This window comes from Rhinopithecus roxellana, chromosome 11 (genome assembly GCF_007565055.1).
Source record: "Rhinopithecus roxellana isolate Shanxi Qingling chromosome 11, ASM756505v1, whole genome shotgun sequence".
NCBI lineage: Eukaryota > Metazoa > Chordata > Mammalia > Primates > Cercopithecidae > Rhinopithecus > Rhinopithecus roxellana.
Window position 1 is genome coordinate 73,291,925 of NC_044559.1, and position 14,893 is coordinate 73,306,817.

Here is a 14,893-nt window from a genome sequence, read left to right on the forward strand (position 1 = left end):
GAACTCTTTTTGAAAGTTGTAATAAAGGGAACAGGCACAGGCCAAGTTTTAAAAAATTCTCCGGGAATCAAAGGGTTATAAGCAGCTATTTATTGAAGCCTGTTTACAGTCCAGTTAACCAGTAAACCAGAATCAGTGAAACTACCCATCTAGGGAAGTGCAAAAAATCTTTCAAAAGGCTTTCCCGGATTAGAGAAGGAAAGGGAGAGAGGGAGGAGAGATGAGTGGCTATTCTAGAGCGACATAAAGAATTTCCAGCCTTGGACGGACAGTTCGGAACGTCTTCCAAGTTGGACTGGTGTTTACAAGCGAGAAGCTAGGCGGACCTTGGATTTCGGCGGGTGAAGAGGCTAGGTTGTTTAAGGAGGTGGGGCGCATTTCAGTGGCTCTCTTTGAAAAAGCCCAGCAAGATGTCAGACCTCCCCTCAGTCTTTCTCCACCTCCTCCTTCTCTTCAAGTTGGTTGCCCCGGTGACCTTCCGCCACCACCGCTATGATGATCTTGTGCGGACACTGTACAAGGTGCAAAACGAATGCCCCAGCATCACACGGGTCTACAGCATTGGGCGCAGCGTGGAGGGGAGACACCTCTACGTGCTGGAGTTCAGCGACCACCCTGGAATCCACGAGCTCTGTAAGTCCTGAACAGCTTTTGAGGGTGTGTGGGGCAGAGCCCTTCCCTTGCAAATCCCGTAATTGGGGTGGTTTCTGGGGTGGTCCGTGGACGCCTCCAACTACAAGGTACTATCTTTCTCAGCCTGTGCTATTTCCCTCTTAGCCCTCAAACTGCCACTGCCTCTGGGGAGCTACAGCCCTCCTTCAGGCTTCAGCCTTTTCCTCCTTTTTGGGTTCTGTTTGCTCAAAACCTTAATGGTAAAAGATGAGTCTTCTTCCCTGCTCATGTCCCACCTCCCTTCCTTTCCCCTATTTCCTTTCTTTTCCCCTTGCTATTGTTCTGTCTTTCCCGATCCAATGGCTCAGGAGACACAGGCAGAAACAAAGAGCCCTTCCAGTTCTGCCAGGAAGCTTAGAAGGGTATAGGGAAATCTCTTCAGGGAGTGACAGTGTGGTATTCAAGACAGAGTTTGGGGACTGGAGTGTTAGTTTTATATACTGGATTCTTTTTTTTTTTTTTTTTTTTTTTTTGAGACACAAGATCTGGCTCTGTTGCCCAGGCTGGAATTCAGTGGCATGATATCAGCTCACTGCAGCCTTGACCTCCTGGGCTCAGGTGATCTTTTTCCCTCAGCCTCCTAGGTAGCTGGGACCACAGGCATGCACCACCATGCCCGGCTAATTTTTGTATTTTTAGTAGAGGCAGGGTTTCATCATGTTACCCAGGCTAATCTCAAACTCCCGGGCTCAGGCGATCCACCCACCTGGGCCTCCCAGTATTGGCATTACAAGCGTAAGCCACCACACTTAGCCTGGATTCCTTTTTTTAGTTTGTTTCTACTACAAAAGCAATTCATGTTTGGATTAAAATTTAGAAATTAGATAAGGAAAAAAAATAATAAAACTCACCCCAAATCCCACCACCATTAATGTATTGATGTATATCCTTCCAGACTTTTTTCTATGCATATTTAAACCCCCTGACACAAATACATGTAATCATTTCTATAAAAATGAAATTGCATTGTAACTGCCCTTCTCATTTCACAATCTGTTATGGATAGCATCCATGTCTATAAGTGCAGATCTACACCATTGTGGGTTTGACTGTGTAATAGCTCATTGCATGACTATATTTAACTGTCCGTATATTGATGGACATTTGTTTCTAATTTCTCACTTCTTTCCTTACCAATTCCTCCTTCAAACTGTCAACTTCAAATCTCCCTTTACCTCTCCACTTCCACATCCCGTCTGAGACCAGACTCCATGACAAGCTGCCTACGTGATTGCACTGAACCCCTAACTGGTCTCTAACTTCTTTTTTTTTTTTTTTTTTTTTTTGAGACAGAGTCTTGCTGTGTTGCCCAGGCTGGAGTGCAGTGGCACGATCTCAGCTCACTGAAACCTCCGCCTCCCGGGTTCAAGCGATTCTCCTGCCTCAGCCTCCCAAGTAGCTGGGATTACAGGCATGTGCCACCACACCTGGCTAATTTTTTAAATTTTTAGTAGAGACAGAGTTTCACCATGTTGGCCAGGCTGGTGTCGAACTCCTGACCTCAAGTGATCCACCCGCCTTGGCCTCTGAAAGTAATGAGATTACAGGCATGAGCCACCGCACCTGACCAAGTCTCTAACTTCTAACTGCTGTACTCTGAATCTTCCATTTGGTACACAGATGCCAGAAAAATTTTCCTAAATCCTGACATGATCCCACTTTCCTACTTTAAAAGCCTCATACCCCATGGACTGGCCATGGGATTCAGAATATTGCATGGAGGAGGCTCAAAGAAGGCCATGGGGTTACCTGGGATAATTGCCTCGCTTTGAAATTGCACTTCCATAGCAAGCATCCTGCTGTCAATCAGATCATATGTTCACTGTGGAAGCTTGTGAGTGTTCATGGACATCATGGGGTTAGCCCCCAACACTCCAAGCTCCCTTCTTGGTGCTTCTGTACTTTCTAGCTTTCAAGACCTTCCTTGAAGTTTTTTCACAGGACTCTAGCCCTCACTGTTCCCTCTTTTCTCTGAAGCGCTTTAACTGCTATTCACCCATTCATTCCTTTCATTCATTCATTCCACAAATATTTACCAATCACCTACAATATGCAGGCACTTTTGTAGACTCTGGAAGTAAAACAGAGAATAAAATAAAGAACCTGCCCTCATGGGCCCAAATTCTAGTGGGGTAAGACTGGCAATAAATGGGTAAAAGAGTAAATATGTATTACATCAGATGGAAATAAGTGCTGTAGAGAAAACTAAATCAGGAAAAAGAGATAAGGATGGCATGGAGGAAGACAAGGGGTGGGAGAGGCATTCAGGAGAGGCGTCTCCACTGAGGTGGCTTTGAGCAGAGAGCTGAAGGATGGGTGTGATGGCACATGCCGTGATGATATCGGGGAGGAAAAGATGACGGGCAGAGGGAAGAGCAAAGGAAATGCTCTGGAGCATGCTTGGCACATGTGAGGAACAGTAAGGGGGCCAGTGGGGCTCCAGCCAAGTGAACGAGGGGAGGGCAAGAGAGGAGGTCACAGCCATGTGATGGGGACACCAGGCAATAGGAGATCATGCAGGGCATTGTAAGCCCTGGTAAAGATCTGGGCTTTTACTTTGAGTCAAGTGAGAAGCCACTGGAGGGTTTTTTAAGCAGAAGAGGGAGACGATCTGACTTAAATTTTGTAAAGATCACTCAGAACAGGGGTCAGCAAACTACAGCCCAAGGGCCAGCCACCTGTTTTGGTAAATGAAGTTTTATGGGAACACAGTCACGCCCATTCACTTTTATCTTGTCTGTGGCTGCTTTTGCTGGAAGAGTTGAGTAGCTGTGACAGAGACAACACAGCCCACAAAGCCTAAAGGATTTACTCTCTAGTCCTTTATAAAAAAGTTTTGCCAACCCCTGACTCTGGAGAATAGACTTTAAAGGGGCTAGGCAGCTGCAAGGAGAGCAAGTGGGAGATTTATTGCAATGACCTAATATGGCCAATAGTACCAAGCTTGAAGGTGCAGGGGCTTGAACCAAAATGGTAGCAGTAATTGTTATGAGAAGTGGTTGTATTCTAGATATATTGAAAGTAGAGGCCAGCTGTGGTGGCTTATGCCTGTAATCCCAGTACTTTGCGAGGATTGCCTGAGGCCAAAAGTTTCAGACCAGTCTGGGCAACATAGTGAGACCTTGTCTCTATAATAAATTTTTTTAGAAAATTAGCCTGGTGTGGTGGTGTGCACTTGGGGTCCCAGCTACTCAGGAGGCTGAGGCGGGAGGATGGCTTGAACCGAGGAATTCGAGAGGCTGTCCTGAGCTATGATTGTGCCACTGCACTCCAGCATGAATGACTGAGCAAGACCCTGTCTCTAAATAAAAAAAAAAAAAAAGAAAGAAAGAAAGAAAAAGAAAAAAGAAAATAAAAGAAAAAGGAGAGCCAAAAGAATCTGATATTAAGTATCTACTAAGTACAGGGCACTGTCCAAAGTTCTATAGGGCAGTGGTTCCCTATAGATTTCATAAAGAAGTTTAAAAAAGATGTTTTTTCTTTTTTAAATAAATAAGAGACTGGAGGGAACTAAAACATATCTTCCAAATTTTATTTTACTGAATAAGGATATGAAGAAAACTACCTGTCATCTTCTATATCCATCCTTTTGTATCAGAAAAGACATTTTAACACCAAGAAAAGTAAGAAAGACATAATCTATGATTTAAAAAAAAATACACTAAGATTAAAGAATGCCCACTATGGAAAATCCACCACATGATCCTTATGGATTATAAGCATTCCTTTGAGAAAAACTGCTGTAGGTATACTAAGATAAATAATAATGAATGGTGTCACAAGTTAAAAATTATGTACTCTGCTAAGGCCAGGTCCAGTCAAGGAAATAGAACATGTACAAAAACAGGTAAAACCTGCTGGGTGCAATAACTCACACCTGTAATCCCAGCACTTGGGGAGGCCAAGGTGGGTAGATCACCTGAGGTCAGGAGTTTGAGACTAGCCTGGCCAACACGGTGAAACCCCGTCTCTACTAAAAATATAAAAATTAGCCACGTGTGGTGGCAGGCACCTGTAGACCCAGCTAATTGGGAGGCTGAGGCAGGAGAATTGCTTGAACCCAGGAGGTGGAGGTTGCAGTGAGCTGGGATTGTGCACTTCAGACTGGGTGACAGAGACAGACTCTGTCTCAAAAGAAAAGAAAAGAAAAGAAAAAAGAAAAGACAAGAAAAGAGAAAAAGGTAAAACCGGGGAAGTCAACAGAGAGCTCTCTCTCATCAAGGAGAACCCAAGATGACTTCACAGAATATCATGTGAACTGGGCCTAAAAGGGTCATGAGAAGGATTTGGAAATGAGAAGATGAAGAGGTACAGAACCAGAAAAGTCATGGAGGCAGGAAAGTGTTGAGTGGAAGAGAAATCATTTGGCAAGAGCTTTTCTCCTACCTCTTGAAAGAGGGCAAGAATGATTTTCTTTAGGTGATGCCAGAAACTTTCAGATCCTCAATTCTTACCTCAAGTTGAACAGTTAACATGGCCCAAGAGAAGACTAAGGCATGAGACATAGCAGGTGCCTTCCTATTCTGTGCCTCCAGACTTGGCCTGCTTGGATTTGAAGGAGTGATTTTAGTTTTCCCATATTGCAGTGTGGAGAATGGAGAAAAAGCTCAGTCCTGCCCACAGTCCTATTATTTGTGGTAGGTGGGGTGGGAGGGAGTGGGGAAAACCCCTGCCAGCCCACCGAATCTTAGAGCCATCTCTGCGAAGCTGGTCACCTCTGCTCACCTGCTGTGTTCTTGTTCAGATGGAGTAAGAAACTTTTCAAGTGACAAGAAAATTAAGTTTTCAACTGGGATCATTAGCAGCTGTTATGCTAAAACCTAGAGTACTTCATGAGAGCAGGTTCTGGGGAAACATCCTTATCCTGAAAGGTTTGTCTCTAAGAAGCAGCATGCTACTGTAAATGGCACTGTAAGTGCCACGTGGGCTTGGGCCTCCATAGAGCCGTTAGCTAGACAACTTCAGACAAGTTACTTAATCTCTCCCATCCTTATTACCCTCACCCTGAGGCTATTAATGCCCACTTTACAGGTTTTCTGTGAATTTTAGCAGTATCAAACATAACTGTCTAGAACACTATGAGGGTTCAATAAATGGCACTCATTATTATCCCTGGCATGAATTTTTGTAGTTTTCATAACTGATTGGTTAGGAAGGGGCTCAGGGATTATTGCAAAAGACCCAATGAAAGCATGAGATTTTCTTTCATTCATTACTGAAAAAGAGAAAAAGTGTCTTCGTGCAAGGTTAGGCGTCAATGGCACTTCCAAGCTTCCCCCATCTTTTCTCTTCCCTGCATTTCCTCCTTGCAGTGGAACCGGAGGTCAAGTACGTGGGGAACATGCATGGCAACGAAGCGCTGGGCCGTGAGCTGATGCTGCAGCTGTCAGAGTTTCTGTGCGAGGAGTTCCGGAACAGGAACCAGCGCATTGTCCGGCTCATCCAGGACACGCGCATTCACATCCTGCCATCCATGAACCCCGACGGCTACGAGGTGGCTGCTGCTCAGGTACGAGGTCCAAGGGAGATGCCGGGGAGAGATCAAGGCCTTCTTAGGAAATAAAGGCCAGTGGACAAGATTCCCTCTCTGTCCCACTGTAAATGTCATAAATGTTAAAAGTAAAAGATTAAATAGTCAAGAGAAAAAATCCATCAGAAATATAAGAAAGTATGAAGAGGTGGGTTCAGTCCTACAGCACCTCAGGCAATAAACGTGGGCTCTGTCTGAGCCTGCATTCCCTCAACACCTTTCCAGATGACCTCAGGGTTTTATTGTGAGGATTAATGTGGCAATATCTGTGACAACACTTTGTAACCTGGAAAATACTCAACAGATGTGGAGGGATATTGCAAAACAAAGCTCCTTTCCTGAACTTTTAGCTTCAAACCCTAAATACCTTTCTTCCTTCCACACTACATTTCCATTTGCATTTGTGGAGAAAATATCAAGGACAACAGGCTTTCCACAGAATTGGGGGGTAGGGGGCTAATTCTAGATTCTTCATACTGTATTATATTTCCATAGAGTTGTTTCCTCTACTAGTATAGTATTTAACCTATTGATTCTATATTTTAGAGTTATATTTGCAGTGGGCCCAATAAGAAAAAATGTCTAAGGACTTTTTTTTTTTTTTTTTTTTTTTTGAGATGGAGTCTTGCTTTGTTGCCCAGGCTGGAGTGCAGTGGTGCGATCTTGGCTCACTGCAACTTCTGCCTCCCAGGTTCAAGCAATTCTCCTGCCTCAGTCCTCGAGTAGCTGGGTCTATAGGCATGTGCCACCATGCCCAGCTAATTTTTTGCATTTTTAGTAGAGACGGGATTTCGCCAGGTTGTCAGGCTAGTCTCAAACTCCTGGTCTCAGGTGATCCACCTGCCTCAGCCTCCCAAAGTGCTGGGATTACAGGTATGAGCCACCATGCCTGGCAGGACTTTTTACTTTATTTTCTAACATAAATTCAAAATGTCAGTGTGCCTAACATTTGTCTTATTATTAACATCTTAAGTGTTTCAGACTGATGTGCCTAACTTTAAATCAATGTGCCTGAATCAAGTGTTTCAGACCAATATGCCTAACATTAAATCTTTTGTGGCTGTGCATCAGAATCACAGGTGAAGATTTTGAAATACAGATTCCCAGGTCCCATCCCAGACCTACTGAGTTAGTATTGTCAAGGGTGAGGCCAAGCATCCATCTGCTTTATGCAATGGAGATGTTCCTTTAAAAGCTGTGTTTAAAAGGCAGGGTTTTTGGCCGGGCGCGGTGGTTCACGCCTGTAATCCCAGCACTTTGGGAGGCCGAGGTGGGCGGATCACCTGAGGCTGGGAGTTCGAGATCAGCCTGACCAACATGGAGAAACCCTGTCTCTACTAAAAATACAAAAAATTAGCTGGGCATGGTGGCACATGCCTGTAATTCCACCTACTCAGGAGGCTGAGGCAGGAGAATCGCTTGAACCCAGGAGGCAGAGGTTGTGGTGAGCCAAGATTTTGCCATTGCACTCCAGCCTGGGCAACAAGAACGAATCTCTGTCTCAAAAAATTAAAATTAAAATTAAATTAAATTAAAAAGGCGGGATTTTCTTGGGGGGAGAGTACGTTAAAGCATATTTTAAACTGACTTGAGGATAGGGCCGGGGGGTAAGTAGAGACAGAGAGAGCGATAGAGCCAGGGCATTGAACCAAACACAAACTTGACTCTTGCAGTCTCACCACTTCCTGTTAAAATTACTCAACAGATGAAGAAAGATAACTTTCTTTCACCACTGGAAATCAGGGTGGTGCCCACTACTCTTCCTCAAGACCTGAGTTGCCAAAGAGCAGGAAAATTGGAGAGAGGTGTGGGAGGGAATTCCAGCCTAGCTGATTTCCTTCTATTAGCCCTTTCCTGTGTTGCAGTGGGGAGAGTGGAGAACCAGCTCAGTCCTGCTCACATCCATTGCAGTAGTTGGGGTGGGAGGGAGTGGGGAAAACCCCTGCCAGTCCACTGAATCTTAGAGCCATTTCTGGGAAGCTGGTTAACTCTGCTCACCTGCTGTGTTCTTGTTCAGAGGGACCAGATCTTGAACCTGAACCCAAGAGGACCCATCAGGTTCTCAGACTCTCAGATATATCTGCCATACCCAGAGGCAAGCTGTCTGCGTGGCTACACAGAGAAGAACTTCCTGGCCACCAGACTTTAAAGCCATGTGTAGGTGGCCAGAATAATGCCCCCCACCAAAGATGTTCACGTCCTAATCCTCAGAACCTATGAATATGTTATGTTACTGGGCAAGGAGGAATTAAGGTTGCAGATGGAACTAAGGTTGCTAATTAGTTGACCTTAAAATAACCTGGAGTATTGTGGGGGGATGGGGCCCAGTGTAATCAATGACAAGGGTCCTTTAAATGTAGAAGAGGGAGACCAAGGTCCCAGTCAGAGAGAGATCTGAAGATGTTACGCAGCTAGCTTTAAAGATGGAAGATCCTTGGCCGGGCGCTGTGGTTCATGCCTGTAATCCCAGCACTTTGGGAGGCTGAGACGGGCAGATCACCTGAGGTTGGGAGTTTGAGACCAGCCTGACCAACATGGAGAAACCCTGTCTCTACTAAAAATACAAAATTAGCCGGGCGTGGTGATACATGCCTGTAATCCCAGCTACTTGGGAGGCTGAGGCAGGAGAATCACTTGAACCTGGGAGGTGGAGGTTGCGGTGAGCCGAGATCTGAGATCATGCCATTGCACTCCAGCCTGGAAAACAAGAGCAAAACTCTGTCTCAAAAAAAAAAAAAAAAAAAAAAAAAAAAAAGTGGAAGACCCAAGGAATGTGAATGGTCTCTAGAAGCTAGAGAAGTCAGGGAACAGATTCCCCTAGTCCCATGAAGGAACGTAGCCCGCTGACACCTTGCTTTTAGGGCTGTGAGACCTGTTTTAGTCTTCTGACCTCCAAAACTATGAGACAATACACTCGTGCTGTTTTAAACCACTAACTTTATGGTAGTTTGTTACAGCAGTAATAGGAAACACCACACTAGCCCTGTTTATGAAATCTTCTGTTAGGGGAAGCCCTTTCCTGCCAATCTAACTATTGACCAGTGTGCAGGGAAATCAGTGGATAATGCTCATAGCTGTTTATGCTGACGGTCAAGAGCTGCCTTGATATAAATAAGCAAGCAGTGACAAGCCCCTGGAAGCATAAAGAAAATCATTATGTCACAGAAGTGTACACCAAAATCAAAGATCCAATAAATGTTTTCCACTGGAACAGAACTGATGTAGGAAACTTAAAGGAACTTCAGAACAATTATATTTTCAATGGGATCTAAGAATGAAATCCAAGCAGGGTGCCATGAAAAGAGGAGAAATCTGAGAATAATACTGAATTCTTAGAAAAAAATGTAATCTGCCACATTTTATTGCTTAGAAAAGTGAAAATATGAGAGCGGCAGTTCATCTGTGAGATTCTAGCTTCCTGGCATCCATTCATTCACTTCTAGTAACAGCCTACAATTTGGGCTCCACCTTCTCAGTCTACAGGGACCCACTTGGCACTATTTCCCTTCTCCAATGCCACACAAAACGTTAAATGGAATTTCAATTTTGAATGAGCCTTGTAACATATCTCTATTCTATCGCTCTATGTATTTAATTATTTATGTGTATATGCATCTCCCCATGTGTACTATGAATTCCTAGAAGGCTAGACTACAATGTCTCACTTGTCTCTTTCCTCAGTGTCTATCTGAGAGCTCTGGATAGAGAAGGACTTAAGTAAATGTTGGTTGACTAAATAGATGACCTAATGAGTGAGTGAATACATAGGCAAATAAATGATAAAACCTGAAATATGGACAGAGAAATGAAGGGATCCAGAAAGTTGATATAGCTCAGAAGAAAGATAAACAAGGATCCTAAATTTTTTGAAAGGGGGAGGAGTGAGTTTCTCTAGTGTAACCACTTTGAAAAACAGTTGAACAGTTTTTCAAAAAATTAAACATAAGGCCATAGTGGCTCATGTCTGTAATCCCAGCACTTTGGGAGGTAAGTGGATCGCTTGAGCCCAGAAGTTCGAGATCAGCCTAGGCAACATGGCAAAACCCCATCTTTACAAATAATTTAAAATTAGCCAGGTGTTGTGGCTCATACCTGTAAGTACCAGCTACCAGGAGGTTGAGGTGGGAGGATCACCTGAGCCCAGGAGGTTGAGGCTGCAGTGAGCCATAATCATGCCATTACACTCCAGCCTGGGCAACAGAGTGAGACCCTGTCTCAAAAAACAAATAAACAAAAAACAGTTAAACATGGACTTACCTTATGACTCGGCAGTTCTACTTATGATATCTACCCAGAGGAAATGAAAACATACATCCACACAAAGACTTGTGCATGGATATTCAAAGCAGCATTATTAACAATAGCCAAAAGGTGAAAACAACCCAAATATCCACGAATCTCCCCCTATCACCTTTCGCCAAAATTCGCATTCACCTGAAATCTGTGACTCTGACCTTATTTGGCAATACATAGTCATCCTTCAGTATCCGTAGGTGATTGGTTCCAGGGCCCCCCACCAATACCAAAATCCTCAGATGCTCAGGTCCCTTATATAAAATGGCATAGTATTTGCACATAACTTATGCACATCCTCCTATATACTTTAAATCATCCCTAGATTACTTATGTTACCCAGTACAATGTAAATGCTATGTAAACAGTTGTTATAATGTACTGTTTAAGGAATAATGACAAGAAAAAAGTATGTACATGTTCAGTACAGATGCAACCATTATAGGCCAACTACATTTTCAATCAGAGGTTGGTTGAGTCCACAGATGTGGAACCCATGGATGTGGAGGGCCTACTGAGGGTCTTTACGGATACAATTAAGTTAAGATGAGGTCACATAAGATCAGGATGGACTCTAAATCCAGCATACCTGGTGTCCTTGTAAGAAGAAAGAAATCTGTGAATAGAGATGTGGACAGACTGGGGAGGAGGCCATGTAAAGATGAAAGCAGAAATTAGAGTGATGAATCTACGAGCCAAGGAATGCCAAGGACTGCCTCCGGCCACCACAAGCTGAAAGAAGCAAAGAAGGGGACCAGAGAGTGTGCTGCCCCTCCAGTTGACTTGATTACAACTTCTAGCCTCCAGAGAATAAATTGGAGAATAAATTGCTGTTGTTATAAGCCACTTAGTTTGTGGTGATTGTTATGGCAGCCCTAGGAAACTAAGACAGTTTCCTAATACTAATAGTATTAAACTAATACTCATACTGGTGAATGGATGAACAAAATGTGGTAAATCCATGTAATGGAACTATGCAACAATAGAAATAAATGAAGTACTGATACATGCTACAACATAGATGAACCTCACAAACATTATGTCCAGTGGGGGGGGGGAACCCACAAAAGAACAGATAATGTATGACCCACTTATGTGATCTGTCCAGAAGAGGCAAGTCTAAGGAGACAGAAAGTTATTACCTAGGTCTGGGGTGAAAATGAGAAGTGACTGTAAATGGGAATGAGGTGTCTATTTAGTGTCACAGAAATGTTCTAAAATCAGATTGCAATGATAGTTATACAACTCTGTAAACATACTAAAATTCATTGAATTGTACATTTGAAATGAGTGAATTCTACAGTATATGAATTATATCTCAATAAAACTGTTCATAAAACATTGGGGTTCCCATGATCCTGAAACACCCTACTCTTACTAGAACTTCTCTTGAGGTATGTACCTCTTACATGTGATCTACAGGGAACTTGAAGCACACCACTGTGACTTTGGATAAGTTAAAGATGAAAATGATTCATCTTCCTGTGATGGGCACTAAAGGAAAAAAAAATGTTACATCATTTGATGAAGCTAATATCTAAGAACTATACAATGTTCTTCAAATATAGGATTCATGGCTGCATGCGGTAGCTCTAGCCTGTAATCTCAGCACTTTGTCTGGTTTGTTTTTTTTAGACAGAGCCTTGCTCTGTCACCCAGACTCTAGTACAGTGGCGTGTTCTTGGCCCACTGCAACCTCCATTTCCTGGGTTCAAGTAATTCTCCTGCCTCAGCCTCCCAAGTAGCTGGGACTACAGGCACGTGCCACCACACCCAGCTAATTTTTGTATTTTTTAGTAGAGATGGGGTTTCACCATTTGGGCCAGGCTGATCTTGAACTCCTGACCTCAAGTGATCCACCTGCCTCCGCCTCCCAAAGTGCTGAGATTATAGGCGTGAGCCACTGCACCTGGCCTCTCAGCACTTTGGAAGGGTGAGGTGGGTGGATCACTTGAGCCCAGGAGTTTGATACCAGCCTGGGCAACCAGCCTCATCTCTACCAAAAAAAGAAAAGAATAAAGAACTATTAGCAGGTGTGGTGGCATGTGCTTGTAATCCCAGCTACTCAGGAGACTGAGGTGGGAGGATTGTTTGAGCCTAGTAGGTAGAGGTTGCAGTGAGCCAAGATTGTACCACTGCACTCCAGCCTGGGCAACAGAGTGAGAACCTGTCTCCAAAAAAAAAAAAAAAGTTAAAAATATAGGATTCAATCTGAAACTTTCATTTTTCATCTTTTCATTTTCTCCTTAGGGCCCAAACAAGCCTGGGTATCTAGTTGGCAGGAACAATGCAAATGGAGTGGACCTGAACCGTAACTTCCCTGATCTCAATACCTATATCTACTACAACGAGAAGTATGGAGGCCCCAACCACCACCTGCCCCTTCCAGACAACTGGAAAAGTCAGGTAGGAGATGAAATTTGCAAACAAAGCAGGTAAATCAGCATCTGGAATTTCTTGAGAAAGACTGCTAAGCCATCTTTACATCAACTAAACAAGCAAGATTTAAGCATCAACTCAAGTCAGTGTTAACCCATCTAAATCAATAATATCTATTTCTTCTGTGTCTTTGTATTTTTCTCCCTCAGCATAGAGCCCTCCATGAAGCACACACTCACTAAATGATTTTTTTTTCTTTTTGTTTTTTTCAGATGGAGTCTCGCTGTGTCGCCCAAGCTGGAGTGCAATGGTGCGATCTCAGCTCACTGCAACCTCCGCCTCCCGGGTTCAAGCGATTCTCCTGCCTCAGCCTCCTGAGTAGCTGGGATTAAAGGTGCACACCACCACACCTAACTAATTTTTGTATTTTTAGTAGAGACGGGGTTTCACCATGTTGGCCAGGCTGGTCTTGAACTCCTGACTTCGTGATCTGCCCACCTGGCCTCCCAAAGTGTTGGGATTACAGGCGTGAGCCACAATGCCCGGTTAAATGTTTCACATTAGTGGTGATTGTGGTGAAGGATATGAAAGCAGTATCATTTGGTTGCATGGTTCTTAACAGTTTTCCAAAATTATTCCACAGCCAGTTTCAGCTGATCACGACATCATGTGAAATGCACCAAGCAGTGTTATCCATCTCTGTTTTATAGCTATTACACTTAGAGAGAAAATAATTTACATTCTCACAGGTAATGATTGATGGAATCAGGATGAAGACACAGGCCTTCTGATTCTTATTCCAACATTCTTTCTACTATGCTAGAATGTGGACAGAATCATTCTATAGAGAAGTCTGCCTTACATGTGATAAGCTGTATGCTTACCAACAATTAGCTATGGAAAGAGGTTCAGGCTGGGTGTGATGTCTCACGCCTGTAATCCCAGCACTTTGGGAAGCTGAGATGGGAGGACTGCTTGAGGCCAGGAGTTTGAGACCAGCCTGGGCAACATAGTGAGGCCCCATCTCTACAAAAGAAAAATACAAAATTTAGCTGGGTGTGGTGACACATGTCATAGACTTAGCTATTTGGGAGGATCCCTTGAACCCAGGAGTTAAAGAGTTCAAGGTTACAGTGAACTATTGTCCTGCCTGCTCTAGCCCAGGTGACAGAGCAACAGACCCTGTCCGCCAAAAAAAAAAAAAAAAAAGTTCAGGGAATCTAACCTTTAGTTTTTTCTTTTCCCTTTTTTTCTTTTTCTTTCTTTCCTTTTTTTGGGGGGGGGCGGGGGGAGACAGAGTCTTGCTTTTTTACCCTAGGCTGGAGTGCAGTGGCACAATCTTGGCTAACTACTACCTCCGCCTCCCAGGTTCAAGCGATTCTCCTGCCTCAGCCTCTTGAGTAGCTGGGATTACAGGACATGCCACCATGCCCAGCTAATTTTTGTATTTTTAATAGAGACAGGGTTTTACCATGTTGGTCAGGCTGGTCTCGAACTCCTGGCCTTGTGATCCGCCCGCCTCAGCCTCCCAAAGTGCTAGGATTACAGGCATGAGCCACTGCACCTGGCCCCTTTTCCCTTTCTATATGACCCTTGACTACTTTATCATTACTATACCCTCCCTGATTTCCCTTACTCTTCCAATCGGAGGATCCCATTCAATATTCCTAGGCCTCACTCTCCAAAAGGCCTGTAATGGAAGTCCTTGGTAACATGAGTGGTTTCACCCTGCTGGTGGGCCTGCTTCTGAAAATAACTAGGCATCCTCTGAGCATCACTGCCAGCCCTGGTGATCACGCTGTGTGGGATAGTTTGAAATGTTCTATTTGTGAATGTCTAAACTTAGAGACTGGGGAAAGAAAAGCAAAGCAGGTGTAAGCCTTTTAATTGGGAGTTTCCCAAATGGAATATTCTGGGATTTTTTTCTCCCTTGAAAATGAAGCAAAAGCCATGCTGACATGTTAGATTTCAAACAGCAACTATCCTCTTGGTTCAAGTAAATAGTAAATAAAAAGTAAC

At 43.8% G+C, this 14,893-nt stretch overlaps 1 protein-coding gene across 3 annotated transcripts in view; it reads left to right on the forward strand.

The window, feature by feature from the left end:
• Positions 1–14,893, forward strand: part of CPN1 (carboxypeptidase N subunit 1) — a 52,623-nt gene that overhangs the window by 12,727 nt on the left and 25,003 nt on the right. For 2 of the 3 annotated variants that reach the window (XR_004059917.1, XM_030940010.1), the window contains exons 1-3: positions 135–633; positions 5,985–6,181; positions 12,746–12,901. Coding sequence is in view for 2 of the 3 variants with exons in the window: in XM_030940010.1 (XP_030795870.1) it covers positions 411–633; positions 5,985–6,181; positions 12,746–12,901 (576 nt within the window). In the remaining variant the exon portion in view is untranslated. Of the gene's footprint in view, positions 1–134; positions 634–5,984; positions 6,182–12,745; positions 12,902–14,893 lie in introns of those variants that run through there. The other variant, XM_030940011.1, reaches the window with a different exon arrangement.